The 15,920-nt window shown below is 42.7% G+C and overlaps 1 protein-coding gene across 1 annotated transcript in view; it reads left to right on the top strand.

Moving 5' to 3' along the window:
- LOC115137347 (large neutral amino acids transporter small subunit 3-like) overlaps nt 1–15,920 on the top strand; it is a 44,663-nt gene that overhangs the window by 24,934 nt on the left and 3,809 nt on the right. The window contains exons 6-13 of the mRNA XM_029673632.2: nt 7,865–7,957; nt 8,167–8,300; nt 8,485–8,639; nt 8,951–9,097; nt 9,426–9,461; nt 9,653–9,764; nt 10,304–10,433; nt 15,586–15,659. Of these exons, the coding sequence (XP_029529492.2) occupies nt 7,865–7,957; nt 8,167–8,300; nt 8,485–8,639; nt 8,951–9,097; nt 9,426–9,461; nt 9,653–9,764; nt 10,304–10,433; nt 15,586–15,659 (881 nt within the window). The remainder of the gene's footprint in view (nt 1–7,864; nt 7,958–8,166; nt 8,301–8,484; nt 8,640–8,950; nt 9,098–9,425; nt 9,462–9,652; nt 9,765–10,303; nt 10,434–15,585; nt 15,660–15,920) is intronic.

Raw genomic sequence — 15,920 nt, 5'->3', positions numbered from 1 at the left:
TCTACCCCTCTCACTGTAAAGCCCTGCATGACATGGCAAACGTCTCAAACGTTTCCCTCCTAGTCATTGACTCTTTCGTTCTATCCATCTAAATAATGTCAACCTTTGGTTTTGTCTGCCTTTGGTTCTGTCTGTTAGTCCATGGTAGTGTGTGTGGGGGCATGTAGCTGAGGCCCCTGAATACCTCAGATAGGTCATTTAAGAACGAGCTGGAGCTCTGCCCTGACCCATACACTGACCTACAGTACCTGGAGAGAGAATGGTCATGGTCATGGGGGAACTTTATCTGTACCTCTGCCAAGACCTGACCAGGGAAACCTGCAGGCCCTAGTTATTGGCTAAAACTACACTCTTAGAAAAAGGTTCCTATATAGTACCAAAAATGATTCTATAACTTCATATAGCAGCCCTTAAGGTTCTATATAGAACCCTTTTGTAGGGTTCTTTAATCAGAACCCCAAGGGTTCTATATAGTGAGTGTAGGATTTTTTCTGGTCGGGTCACTTGGTCCGGAAAACTGTGGTACAGGCTAGTATGTCACTATCAGCAGGGTTAAATTGGGAGGGGGGAGAGGGAGTGATAAGGATGTGAAACAGGAAATATCTTGAAGTAGAGTGTCAAAGTGTGTGTGTGTGTGTGTGTGTGTGTGTGTGTGTGTGTGTGTGTGTGTGTGTGTGTGTGTGTGTGTGTGTGTGTGTGTGTGTGTGTGTGTGGCTTCTTCCTGTTTATTTTTTATACAATGTTGCATTTAATTGTTAGAGATAACTGCCCAAGCATCTGGAGAATCTTTTTTTTTTTAAAGGAGTGAAAACTCCCACCCTTTTCCTATTTTCTGATTCTCATTGAACAGATAGTGGAGGGATGACAGAAGGAAAAGATACACAGAGTTATTGTTGATATGAAGGATTCATACAACTTGTTTACAACGATGCGGTCTTCATAGATTCTGGTTGTTATGCACGTCTTTAAATAGAGGCTAACACAATGCTGTTTGATAAATCTCTTTAAGCTCCGCTCGGCACAGTGTGAGCTGACACAGTTTGCATCCGAAATGGCACCCTATTCCCTACATAGTGGTCAAAAGTAGTGCGCTATATAGCAAATAGGGTGCTACTTCAAATCGTAATGCATATCTACATAGAGAAGTGCAAACAGCTCTGAGTCTCTTTTTTTTTTTTACATTGTATAAAAGTACAATCACAAATATTTGATTTAAGCCTCCATAGAGAAATCTCATCACAATTCTGGTATGTATTTAAGCTCAGTGTGCTAATGCAGTATGGTGTTGTCACTATATTTAACTTGCGTTTATACCAGCAAAGTAAGCCTGACTAATTACCGCTCCGTGCGGCAAACATTCATGTGAGCTCGCGACATCAGGCGGCTTGCGAGGCTACCAGGAAAGCCCGCTGTGATAAACAGGAAGTTTTCCAAAGGGAGAGTGGTGCTGACATGGCCTGATGTGATGTGTGTTATTATCAGTGTGTTCTTTTTTCTCTGCATAGGCTGGCACTGGCACAGAGTCGTTGGCACGGCGTAGGGGGGGGGATTCACAGCTGTTGCGTGTGTCTTGTGTGTTGGGCATTACTTCAGCAGCTTCTACTGTGCCACCTGCACAATTTCTCTCACACACACACACACACACACATTCACAGCAGCACATGCATTTTTTTGGCACGCAGACACTCAGTACTTGCACAAAGTCCTCCAACAGAGACAAGAGGAGGGAGAGAATAAGTGAGGAAAATAAGAAGGCATCTACAAGGCGACTTGTGTGGTATTTGTTTATTCACAACCCCATATGTCCATATTTTCTACCTTTTTCCAAGTTAAAAAAACAACTAAAATCAGCACTGTGATATTATATGCCGAGTCAGAGGCTGTGAATACAAAGCAAGGCTATTCCCCCTGCCTCAGGCTAGCATGTGTCTCCTAAAACTGCAGAGTAACTGACCTAACACGTGTTGCAATGCTGCGTGTCAGGGCCCTCTCCATAAAGATGATCAGCTCATATCACCACCTGGTGTTACTTTCGTAGAATTGCATCTTGAGCACTTCCAGTGCCTTCCTCCGGGACGTATTCACACTCTTTTCCCACATTTAGTTGTGTTAGAGCCTGAATTTAAAATGGATTACATTTAGATTTTGTGTCACTGATCTACACACAATACCCCATAACGTCAAAGTGGAATTTTGTTTGTAGAACATTTTTTTTATTTTATAAAAAATGTAAAGCTGAAATGTCTTGAGTCAATAAGTATTCAATCCATTGTTATGGCAAACCTAAATAAGTAGAAGAGTAAAAATGTGCTTAACAAATCACATAAATTGCATGTTCAATAATAGTGATTAATATGATTTTTGAATGACTACCCCATCTCTGTAACCGCGCTCATACAATTATCTCTAAGATCCTTAAATCGAGTAGTGAATTTCAAGCACAGATTCAACCACAAATACCAGAGAGGTTTTTCAATGCCTCGCAAAGAATGGCACCGATTGATAGAATTGTAAAACTTTTTTTTTTTTTAAAGCAGACACTGAATATCCCTTTGAGCATGGTGAAGTTATTAATTACACTTTGGATGGTGTATCAATACACCCAGTCACTACAAAGATACAGGTGTCCATCCTAACAGTTGCTAGAGAGGAAGGAAAATTCTCAGATTTCACCATAAGGCCAATGGAGATTTTAAAACCGTTACGGAGTTTAATGGTTGTGATAGGAGAAAATTGAGGATGGATCAACAACATTGTAGTGACTCCACAATACTAACCTAAATTACAGAGTGAAAAGAAGGAAGCATGAACAGAATACAAATATTCCAAAATATGCATCCTGTTTGCAACAAGGAAATTAAGTAAACATGCAAATAAATGGGGCAAAGAAATTAACTTTTTGTCCTGAATACAAAGTGTTATGTTTGGCGAAAATCCAACACATCACTGAGTACCACTCTTCATATTTTCAAGCATGATGGTGGCTGCATCATGTTATGGGTATGCTAGTCATTGACAAGGACTAGGGAGTTTTTTGTTGTTGCATAAAAAGATACGGAATACAGCTATAAGCGCATGCAAAATCTTAAAGGAAAACCTGGTTCAGTCTGCTTTCCAACAGACACTGGGAGATTAATTCACCTTTAAGCAGGATAATAGCCTAAAACACAAGGCCAAATCTACACTGGAGCTGCTTACCAAGACAACGTTGAATGTTCCTGAGTGGCCTAGTTACAGTTTGACTGAAATCAGCATGGAAATCTATGAAAATGTCTGTCTGGCTATGATCAACAAGGCAATCAAACAAGCTAAGTGTCAGTATAGAGACAAAGTAGAGTCGAAATTAAACGGCTCAGACACGAGAGGTATGTGGCAGGGTCTACAGTCAATCACGGACTACAGTCAATCACGGACTACAAAAAGAAAACCAGCCCCGTTGCGGACCCCGATGTCTTGCTCCCAGACAAACTAAACAACTTCTTTGCTCGCTTTGAGGACAATACAGTGCCACCGACACGGCCCGCTACCGAAACCTGCAGGCTCTCCTTCACCACAGCCAATGTGAGTAAAACATTTAAACGTGTTAACCCTCACAGGGCTGCCGGCCCAGAGGGCATCCCTAGTCGCGTCCTCAGAACATGTGCAGACCAGCTGGCTGGTGCGTTTACAGACATATTCAATCAATCCCTATCCCAGTCTGCAGTTCCCACATGCTTCAAGAGGGCCACCATTGTTCCTGTTCCCAAGAAAGCTAAGGTAACTGAGCTAAATCATCACTAAAGCCAACACCTCATTTGGCCGCCTTTCGTTCCAGTACTCTGCTGCCTGTGACTGGAACGAACTGCAAAAATCGCTGAAGTTGGAGACTTTTATCTCCCTCACCAACTTCAAACATCAGCTATCCGAGCAGCTAACCGATCGCTGCAGCTGTACATAGTCTATTGGTAAATAGCCCACCCATTTTCACCTACCTCATTCCCATACTGTTTTTATACTGTTTTTTATTTATTTACTTTTCTGCTCTTTTGCACACCAATATATCTACCTGTACATGACCATCTGATCATTTATCACTCCAGTGTTAATCTGCAAAATTGTATTATTCGCCTACCTCCTCATGCCTTTTGCACACGTTGTATATAGACTGCCCATTTTTTCTACTGTGTTATTGACTTGTTAATTGTTTACTCCATGTGTAACTATGTGTTGTCTGTTCACACTGCTATGCTTTATCTTGGCCAGGTCGCAGTTGCAAATGAGAACTTGTTCTCAACTAGCCTACCTGGTTAAATAAAGGTGAAATAAAAAATAAAAAAGAAACGACTATCGCCCCGTAGCACTCACTTCCGTCACCATGAAGTGCTTTGAGAGACTAGTCAAGGATCATATCAACTCCACCCTACCTGACACCCTATACCCACTCCAATTTGCTTACCGCCCCAATAGGTAAACAGACAACGCAATCGCAATCACACTGCACACTGCACTAACCCATCTGCACTAGACGAATACCTATGTAAGAATGCTGTTCATCAGCTAGAGCTCAGCATTTAACACCATATACCCTCCAAACTCGTCAGTAAGCTCGAGACCCTGGGTCTTGACCCCGCCCTGTGCAACTGGATCCTGGACTTCCTGACGGGCTTCTCCCAGGTGGTAAGGGTAGGTAACAACAAATCCACCCCGCTGATCCTCAACACTGGGGCCCCACAAGGGTGCATTCTGAGCCCTCTCCTGTACTCCCTGTTCACCCATGACTGCGTGCCCTGCATGCCTCTAACTCAATCATCAAGTTTGCAGACGACACTACAGTGATAGGCTTGATTATCAACAACGACGAGACGGCCTACAGGGAGGAGGTGAAGGCCCTCGGAGTGTGGTGTCAGAAAAATAACCTCACACTCAACGTCAACAAAACAAAGGAGATGATCGTGGACTTCAGGAAACAGCAGAGAGAAGTGGAAAGTTTTAGGTTCCTCTGCGTACACATCACGGACAAACTGAAATGGTCCACCCACACAGACAGCATGGTGAAGAAGGCGCAACAGCGCCTCTTCAACCTCAGAAGGCTGAAGAAATTTGGCTTGTCACCAGAAACACTCACAAACTTTTACAGATGCACAATCGAGAGCATCCTGTCGGGCTGTATCACCGCATGGGACGGCAACTGCTCCGCCCACAACCGTAACAGGAAGGCCAAAATGTAACAGGAAGGCCAAAAAGATTATCAAGGACAACAACCACCCGAGCCACTGCCTTTTCACCCCGCTATCATTCAGAAGGCGAGGTCAGTACAGGTGCATCAAAGCTGAGACCGATAGACTGAAAAACAGCTTCTATCTCAAGGCCATCAGACTGTTAAACAGCCATCACTAACATTGAGTGGCTGCTGCCAACATACTGACTCAAATCTCTAGCCACTTTAAAAATTAACAATTATATGTAATAAATGTATCTCTAGTCACTTTAAACAATGCCAATTTATATAATGTTTACATACTCTACATTACTCTTCTCATATGTATATACTGTACTCTATACCATCTGCTGCATCTTGCCTATGCCATTCCGCCATCGCTCACCCATATATTTATATGTACATATTCTTATTCATTCCTTTACACTTGTGTGTGTTTAAGGTAGTTGTTGTGAAATTGTTGGATTACTTGTTAGGTATTACTGCACTGTCAGAACTAGAAGCACAAGCATTTCGCTACACTCGCATTAACATCTGCTAACCAAGTGTATGTGACCAATAAAATTTGATTTGATTTGAACAATCAACTTGACAGAGCTTGAATAATTACAAAAAAAAAATATAATGGGCAAATATTGTACAATCCAGGTGTTCAAAGCTCTTAGAGACTTACCCAAATAGCCTCACAGCTGTAATCACTGCCAAATGTACTTCTACAAAGAATTGACTCAGGGTTGTGAATAGATACAGTGGGGAGAACAAGTATTTGATACACTGCCGATTTTGCAGGTTTTCCTACTTACAAAGCATGTGGAGGTCTGAAAATCCAGAAAATCACATTGTATGATTTTTAAGTAATTCATTTGCATTTTATTGCATGACATAAGTATTTGATCACCTACCAACCAGTAAGTTAGTTTTTCTTTAAGAAGCCCTCCTGTTGTCCACTCATTACCTGTATTAACTGCACCTGTTTGAACTTGTTACCTGTATAAAAGACACCTGTCCACACACTCAATCAAACAGACTCCAACCTCTCCACAATGGCCAAGACCAGAGAGCTGTGTAAGGACATCAGCGATACAATTGTAGACCTGCACAAGGCTGGGATGGGCTACAGGACAATAGCCAAGCAGCTTGGTGAGAAGGCAACAACTGTTGGTGCAATTATTAGAAAATGGAAGAAGTTCAAGATGACGGTCAATCACCCTTGGTCTGGGGCTCCATGCAAGATCTCACCTCGTGGGGTATCAATGATCATGAGGAAGGTGAGGGATCAGCCCAGAATTACACGGCAGGACCTGGTCAATGACCTGAAGAGAGCTGGGACCACAGTCTCAAAGAAAACCATTAGTAACACACTACGCCATCATGGACTAAAATCCTGCAGCGCACGCAAGGTCCCCCTGCTCAAGCCAGCGCATGTCCAGGCCCGTCTGAAGTTTGAAAATGACCATCTGTATGATCCAGAGGAGGAATGGGAGAATGTCATGTGGTCTGATGAGACACAAATAGAGCTATTTGGTCTAAACTCCACTCGCCGTGTTTGAAGGAAGAAGAAGGATGAGTACAACCCCAAGAACACCATCCCAACCGTGAAGCATGGAGGTGGAAACATCATTCTTTGAGGATGCTTTTCTGCAAAGGGGACAGGAGGACTGCGCCGTATTGAGGGGAGGATGGATGGGGCCATGTATCGCGAGATCTTGGCCAAGAACCTCCTTCCCTCAGTAAGATCATTGAAGATGGGTCGTAGCTGGGTCTTCCAGCATGACAACGACCCGAAACACACAGCCAGGGCAACTAAGGAGTGGCTCCGTAAGAAGCATCTCAATGTCCCGGAGTGGCCTAGCCAGTCTCCAGACCTGAACCAAATAGAACATCTTTGGAGGGAGCTGAAAGTCCATATTGCCCAGCGACAGCCCTGAAACCTGAAGGATCTGGAGAAGGTCTGTATGGAGGAGTGGGCCAAAATCCTGCTGCAGTGTGTACAAACCTGGTCAAGAACTACAGGAAACGTATGATCTCTGTAATTGCAGACAAAGGTTTCTGTACCAAATATTAAGTTCTGCTTTTCTTATGTATCAAATACTTATGTCATGCAATAAAATGCAAATGTTTTACTTAAAAATCATATAATGTGACTTTCTGGATTTTTGTTTTAGATTCCGTCTTTCATAGTTGAAGTGTACCTATGATAAAAATGACAGACCTCTACAGACCTCTAAGTAGGAAAACATGCAAAATTGTCAGGTGTATCAAATACTACCCACTGTATGTACATTTGATATTTCTGTGTTTCATTTTCAATCAGTTTGAAAAATGTTCTAAAAACATGTTTTCACTTTGTCATTATGGGGCAATGTGTGTAGATGGGTGAGGAAAAGAAACATACATTTAATCTATTTTGAACACAACAAAATGTGGAATAAGTCAAGGGTTATGAATACATTCTGAAGGAACTGTACATGGACTCAATTAATACAGTCACTGTGCTCACCTGTGATCTTTCTGTTTCTCTCTCTCTCTTATCTCTCTCTCTCTCATCTCTTATCTCTCCTTCCCTTCTCTCTCTACCTCTCTTCTCTCTCCCTCTCTTCTCTCTCTCCCTCTCTCTGTCTCTCTTGCTGTCTCCCCCCTCTCTCTCTCCTTCTCTCTGTCTCCTAGTTACCCAACATGTTTGGGAACGTGCGCTCCACCATCCTGTCTCTAATGATTGGTTCCTACGCGTCTTCAGCCGTCACATTCCCTGGAGTCAAGGTAGGAGAGTTACTCCTCAGTTCCCTCTGGGAGTTTAGGTCAGTGTTTGTTACGGTAAGCACCTTGTGACAAATGCTGATTGATTGATTGAGGTTTCACAGAAAGGCATTACTTGATGGCTTTATTTGATATTGTGATATATTATAGTTCAATTTGCTAAACTCTTTCCCGTACTTCTCTCTCTCGCTCCCTCTGTTTCTTCTCTCCAGTTGATCTATGATCTAGGTGTGTCCTTCAGGGTGATCATGTGGGTGTGGTCGGGGCTAGCCGGTCTCGTCTTCCTCAACTGCTTCCTTAATTGGCCGATGGAGGCTTTCCCCGCACCCGAGGACATCAGCTACACGTCAGTATCCATGACAACGTTACTATAATAACACAACATTACATGACGTAACTCTAATGTTATAGACTGTTACAGTGACCCAAATCATTGAATTACAGAGGGAGGTTTTCTTTCTCCATTGCTCCAATTCCTCACTTCACTTCACTTCACTTCCTTCCCCTTCTCTCTCTCCTTGCTCCCTCAGCAAGGAGGTGAAGCTGAGTGGCACGGTGATGGATGACAAGGTGACGGGGGACAGATTCTACAGTCATGTGACCACGTTGGGAGAGAAGATGGCGCCGAAGCAGCAGGAGGCAGATCCCTCGTCAGAGCACCTCCCACCTGGAGAGCAGACACAGGGTGAGGAATAGCATAGGATCACAACAAAAACGGTTAGAATCAGATAGAGCTTGTTAGAGAACCAGTCAGAACTAGACATAACTGCTTAGAACCGGATACAGTTAAATGGAACTGGTCAGAACCGGTCAGAGCTGGTCTTCCAGGGCTTCACTCACCAACCAGAATCAATGGACGATATTGAGCTCAACCCTACTATAAAATCTCTGTTCAACTTTTTTATAAAAATGTGTTAACAAATTGACAAAGAAACTTACCCAAGTATCATTATCTCATGTTAAATTCTTACCACCGCCCCTTCTTTCCCCTGACAGGTGGCCCTCCGTTTCGTAGTTCAGTCTGCTCGCCCATCTTCCTGTGGAGTCTCATCACCATGGCAATGACCCAGCTGCGCATCATCTTTTTTATGGGCGCCATGAACAGGATGCTGGAATTCCTGGTTACCCACGGAGACCCACACCGTAAGGACCAATCACTTGTAACGGTTTTAAGATGTGGGCACTGTCACATTAGCAAGACTGATTTGCTAATGGCTCACCTTTTGTTTCCCATATTAAGTGACGTGACACAAAATGTGAGCGCAGAGGTCAGTCTGCCACATATCTTAATCTTTTTTTGTTGTTGTAAAGTATATTGAGACGTGAAATGCGCTGTAAAAAAACATTTGACTTGAATATCTGTGGCACTGAATGGTCACAGTTGTAGGAGAATGGCATCTGTGATTTGTTATGATGTTAGTGGGTGGGAATTTGGGACTTCCATGATTTTCTGTGTGTTTTCTGTTTTCAGCCTCTAAGGATCTATTGATGGAGGCAGAGCAACAAGGTGAGAGAATGAGACATTCCATTGGAACATTCCATTGGACATTCCATTGTGTGTGTGGAGAGAGTTGTGTGTTTGTGAATGTGTGCGTGCGTTCGGGTTTGTGAGAGAGAGCGAGAGGGCCTGTGTGTGTTGTACTGTTTAGTGACTACGTATGTGTGTGTGTTTTCTGACCGTGGGTCTCCTCTCCTCAGTGGGTTTCTACTCGTCAGTGTTTGGCTCCCTGCAGCTGCTCTGCCTCCTCACCTGTCCTCTGATTGGCTACATCATGGACTGGAGGATGAAGGAGTGCGACGTAGACCAGAGGTGTGCGTGTGTGCATGCACGTGTGTGTGACAGAGAGGGAGTGAGAGTGAAACAGAGAGAGACCGGAACCAAGAGAGAGAGAGAACATAGGAACTTCAGTTATAAACCACTCAATCTCATCCATCATGCTGATTGGACAGTGTTTACACTTACAGCCCACTAAGAAAATATCTGGGCCCGAGGTATTTTAAACACATTCACCTAGTCATTCCTACTCCCCCTAGTAAACTGCATGTCCTTGTATGTGTCTATTGGTGCCTGGGATGCATTAATACAAAGTCACCACTAGCTGGCGACATAAGCTGTTCATCCAATAATTCAATAATTCAGAGGAGACCAAGCATGACATGCTGAGAGAGAGAGCAGGGTTGTGTTCCTTAGACATTAATTAACTAAAGAAAACTGAGTAAAAATTTTTTTTTTTAAATCGATTGCAAACATTTTTAAAAATGTTTTCTGTAGCGTTCCCTAACAAACACAACCCTTGTTATTTTCCTGATGCTTTTTTATTTCATTTATCCCTGACCTCTTCTCTCCAGCCAACTTGAACCCCCGAAGAGAGACAGGAAGATCCAGAAACTGACCAATGCCATCCGCGCTTTCATCATCACCAACGTTCTACTGGTCATCTTCGGAGTCATCCAGATGCTAGACAACCTGCCTGTACAGGTAAGAAGACAGCCACATGACCCTACCCCTACCTCACACACCTCACCTGGGGTGCGCTCAGCAGGACACAGCGTTATGGAACGTTTCGATAGGAATATATTATATAGACAAATTTGCCTCTCTCTGAAATGTTAAAAAAGGAATCACGTCAGCTCTATTTGTGATATTTTGATCTGCAACGTTACGCAACATTTCCCTACTGAACGTGGCCCAATACAGGTAGGAACACAGTCACATGACCATGCCTCCCTACCGACCCCATGTACAGGTAAATAAACATAAAATGCTGATAACTCGCCTTGTGACAAGAACCCTGGCTACATGTCAGTGTTTATTTTAGCATTTTTACACAAATATATTTTAGTCTTAATCACACTTGTCAGGTGAATAATGATTTAGTCTAGTTATAGTCAAAATGCTGAAAACGGTGCGTCATTTTAGTCAACTAAATGCCCTTTCATTTTTAGTCGCATCACATTTGTATCGCCTCATTAACCTATAGTCAACATAAGTCACTTACTTCCATGTGCACACACATACATAGCCTTGGCCTATTGATAGGTTTGGTTTCTGAGCTTTAACTATTATTAATCATTAGTTATAAAAGAGACAGCAAATCAAATTCGATTGGTCACATACACATGGTTAGCGGATGTTAATGCGAGTGTAGCGAAATGCTTGTGTTTCTAGTTCCGACTATGGAGTAATATCTAACAAGTAATCTAACAAATTCACAACAACTACCTTATAACACACAAATGTAAAGGGATGAATAGAATATGTACATATATATATATATATATATATATATGGATGAGCGATGGCGTGCGGCATAGGCAAGATGCAGTAGATGGTATAGAATACACTATACATATGAGATGAGTAATATAGGATATGTAAACATTATTAAAGTGGCATTATTTAAAGTGACTAGTGATACCTTTATTAAGTCCATTTATTTAAATGGCCAGAGATTTGAGTCTGTATGTTGGCAGCAGCCTCTCTTTGTTAGTGATGGCTGTTTAACAGTCTGATGGCCTTGAGATAGAAGCTGTTTTTCAGTCTCTCGGTCCCAGCTTTGATGCACCTGTACTGACCTCGCCTTCTGGATGATTGTCACATTCTGACCTTAGTTTTTTTGTTGTCTTTGTTTTAGTATGCTCAGGGCGTGAGTTGGGTGGATTGTCTATGTTTGTTTTTCTATGAGTTGGTTTTTCTGTGTTTGGCCTGGCATGGTTCTCAATCAGAGGCAGCTGTCAATCGTTGTCCCTGATTGAGAACCATACTTAGGCAGCCTGTTTTCACCCTTGATTTGTGGGTGATTATTTTCTGTGTCTGTTTGTTCCACACGGAACTGTTTCGGTTTTTGTTATTTCACGTTGTTATTTAGTATTTTTCTGTGTTCTATTAAAAGTATCATGAACACTTACCACGCTGCGCATTGGTCCTCCGATCCGTCCTACTGCTCCTCATCAGAGGAGGAAGAAGACCGTTACAATGATAGTAGGCATGAACAGGCAGTGGCTCAGGTAGTTGTTATCCTTGATGATCTTTTTGGCCTTCCTGTGACATCGGGTGCTGTAGGTGTCCTGGAGGGCAGGTAGTTTGTGCCGGTGATGCATTGTGCAGACCGCACTACCCTCTTGAGAGCCTTGCGGTTGAGGGTAGTGCAATTGCCGTACCAGGTGGTGATACAGCCCGACAGGATGCTCTCGATTGTGCATCTGTAAAAGTTTGTGAGTGTTTTAGATGACAAGCCAAATTTCTTCAGTCTCCTGAGGTTGAAGAGGCACTGTTGCGCCTTCTTCATCACGCTGTCTGTGTGGGTGGACCATTTCAGTTTGTTCGTGATGTGTACGCCGAGGAACTAAAACTTTCCACCTTCTCCACTACAACAACTACTCATTCAAGGGTTTTTCTTATATTTTTTACTATTTCTACATTGTAGAATTATAGCGAAGACCACCAAAACTATGAAATAACACACATGGACACATGTAGTATCCAAAAAAGTGTTAGAAAATATGATTTAATTTGTTTATTTGAGAAAATCTTCAAATAGCCACCCTTTGCCTTGAAGACAGCTTTGCACACTCTTGGCCGCAAATGTTTTAAAAAAAGAAAGAAAATGGTGCGGCCTTGTTTGCTTATATAAGGAATTTTAAATTATTCATACTTTTACTTTTGATATTTAAGTAAATTTTAGCAATTACATTTACTTTTGATACTTCAGTATCCAGTAATGTAGTCGAGTCACTAAACCTTGAGTCCGAATTGAGGTGCAAATAGTCTGGGTAGCCATTTGATTAGATGTTGAGGAGTTTCATGGCTTGGGGGTAGAAGCTGTTTAGATGCCTCTTGCACCTAGACCTGGCTCCCCGGTATCGCTTGCCGTGCGGTAGCAGAGAGAACAGTCTATGACTAGGGTGGCTGGAGTCTCTGCCAATTTTTAGGGCCTTCCTCTGACACCGCCTGCTATAGAGGTCCTGCATGGCTTGCGGTCGAAGGCCGAGCAGTGATGCAACCAGTCAGGATGCTCTCGATGGTGCAGCTGTAGAAGCTTTTGAGGATCTGAGGACCCATGCCAAATCTTTTCAGTCTCCTAAGGGGGAATAGGTTTTGTTGTGCCCTCTTCACAACTGTCTTGGTGTGCTTGGACCATGTTAGTTTGTTGGTGATGTGGACACCAAGGAACTTAAAGTTCTCAACTTGCTCCACTACAGCCCTGTCAATGAGCATGCGGACATGCTCGGTCCTCCTTTTCCTGTAGTCCACAATCATCTCCTTTGTCTTTATCAAGTTGAGGGAGAGGTTGTTGTCCTGGCACCACATGGCCAGGTCTCTGACCTGTATCACTAGCCACTTTAAACACTTAATATAATGTTTACATAACCTACATTACTCATCTCATATGTATATACTGTACTCTATACCATCTACTGCATCTTGCCATCTGTATGTAATACATGTATCACTAGCCACTTTAAACAATGCCACTTTTATATGTTTACATACCCTACATTACTCATCTCATATGTATATACTGTACTCGATACCATCTACTGCATCTTGCCTATGCCGTTCTGTACCATCACTCATTCATATATCTTTATGTACATATTCTTCATCCCTTTACACTTGTGTGTATAAGGTAGTTGTTGTGAAACTGTTAGGTTAGATTACTCGTTGGTTATTACTGCATTGTCAGAACTAGAAGCACAAGCATTTCGCTACACTCGCATTAACATCTGCTAACCATGTGTATGTGACAAATAGAATTTGATTTGATTATAGGCTGTCTCGTCTGTGATCAGGCCTACCACTGTCATCAGCACAACTTAATGATGGTGTTGCAGTTGTGCCTAGCCTCGCAGTCATGAGTGAACAGGGAGTACGGGAGGGGACTGAGCACACACCCCTGAGGGACCCCTGTGTTGAGGATCAGCGTGGCAGATTTGTTGTTACCTACCCTTACCACCTGGGAGAAGCCCGTCAGGACGTCCAGGATCCAGTTACAGAGGGAGGGGTTTAGTCCCAAGGTCCTTAGCTTAGTGATGAGCTTTGAGGGAACTATGGTGTTGAACACTGAGCTGTAGTTAATAAATAGCATTCTCACATAGGGGATCCTTTTGTCCAGGTGGGAAAGGGCAGTGTGGAGGGCAATAGAGATTGCATCATCTGTGGATCTGTTAGGGCGGTATGCAAATTGGAGTGGGTCTAGTGTTTCTTGGATACTGGTGTTGATATGAGCCATGACCAGCCTTTCAAAGCACTTCATGCCTACAGACGTGAGTGCTAGGGGTCGGTAGTCATTTAGGCAGGTTACCTTAGTGTTCTTGGGCACAGGGACTATGATGGTCTGCTTCAAACATGTTGGTATTACAGAATCAGACAGGAAGAGGTTGAAAATGTCAGTGAAGACACTTGCCAGTTGGTCAGCGCATGTTCGGAGTACACGTCCTTCTAATCCGCCTGGCCCTGCGGCCTTGTGAATGTTGACCTGTTTAAAGGTCTTACTCAGATCGGCTGTGGAGAGCGTGATCACACAGTCGTCTGGAACAGCTGATGCTGTCATGCATGTTTCAGTGTTACTTGCCTCGAAGCGAACATAGAAGTAATTTAGCTCATCTGGCAGGCTTGTGTCACTGGGCAGCTCTCGGCTGTGCTTTCCTTTGTAGTCTGTAAAGTTTGCAAGCCTTGCCACATCCGACGAGCGTCACATGCCTCACAAGTACTCAAGTGGCAGCTTCATTAAATAGTACCCGTCTCAACATCAACAGTGAAAAGGCAACTCCACGATGCTGGCCGTCTAGGCAGAGTTCCTCTGTCCAGTGTCTGTTTTTTTGCCCATCTTAATCTTGTCTTTTTATTTGCCAGTCTGAGATATGGCTTTTTCTTTGCAATTCTGTCTGGATGGCCAGCATCCCGGAGTCGCCTCTTCACTGTTGACGCTGAGACTGGTGTTTGCGGGTACCCACAAATGCTGATGCTCCAGATACTAAACTAGTCTAAAGAAGGCCAGTTGTATTGCTACTTTAATCAGGACAAGTTTTCAGCTGTGCTAACATAATTGCAAAAAGGTTTTCTAATGATCAATTAGCCTTTTATAAACGTATAGTTTTTTCTGGGTCTATTTGGTCAGTTATAGTGTCACGGAAAAATAGGTGATTTATTTTAGTCACTATTTCTGTTGACGGAATGAATACTGCTACAGGTTCTTAAAAACAATCTATCTATCTTTGGTTTGCTGTAACCAAATAAAACCCATCCCTGCACTTTGGAGTTAAGGCCAAACCTTAAGAAAATGTTAATGCTTTAAAACAGAACAGGCTAAGAGAAAGTATAATAGTATAAATGAATGTTATTGGTCTATTTGATTCCTTTTACTGTCTTCTCTCGATTGATGAGATTATGTATTTTTTGGGGTATATATATTTAGTTTTCATGTATTTTCAAGAGGACCACAATGGAACTTGTTTGTGTTATCCTTGATGATTTTGAAATGCAGCAGTATCCACGTGTGGTTGTATTGTGTTTTTAAATGAAAATAAAATCAACTATTTCTCTTCCTCTCCACCCCCCTATCCTTTTATTTTCCTACTACCCCACTTTCTCTTTCTCTCTCCTTTTTCTCTCTTTTCCTCCCTCCCAGATAATTTCCTTCATCGTCCACACCATGGTCAGAGGTTTCGTCCACTCCTGTGCTGGAGGACTCTATGCTGCTGTGTAAGTACATTACAACGTCAACTAAACACTTTGTTGGACTTTTGCTTTCCAGCATATTACACCCACGCTATGATCGTCTCAGTTAGATTCGCAGGTGTGTGTGTCAGAGTTTTGAGAATGGTTTGTTACATAATTTGGAAAACACTGTTACATATCAATAGGCACAGGGACTTTAAACTTTAAAATATGCATTTTCTTAACAAAACATTGGTGCTACAGGTAAGGTGTCTGTTTTGGTTAAGTATGGTACAGTCAGTTTTG

Source organism: Oncorhynchus nerka, linkage group LG11 (genome assembly GCF_034236695.1).
Source record: "Oncorhynchus nerka isolate Pitt River linkage group LG11, Oner_Uvic_2.0, whole genome shotgun sequence".
NCBI lineage: Eukaryota > Metazoa > Chordata > Actinopteri > Salmoniformes > Salmonidae > Oncorhynchus > Oncorhynchus nerka.
This window is presented reverse-complemented; position numbering and strand designations above follow the sequence as displayed.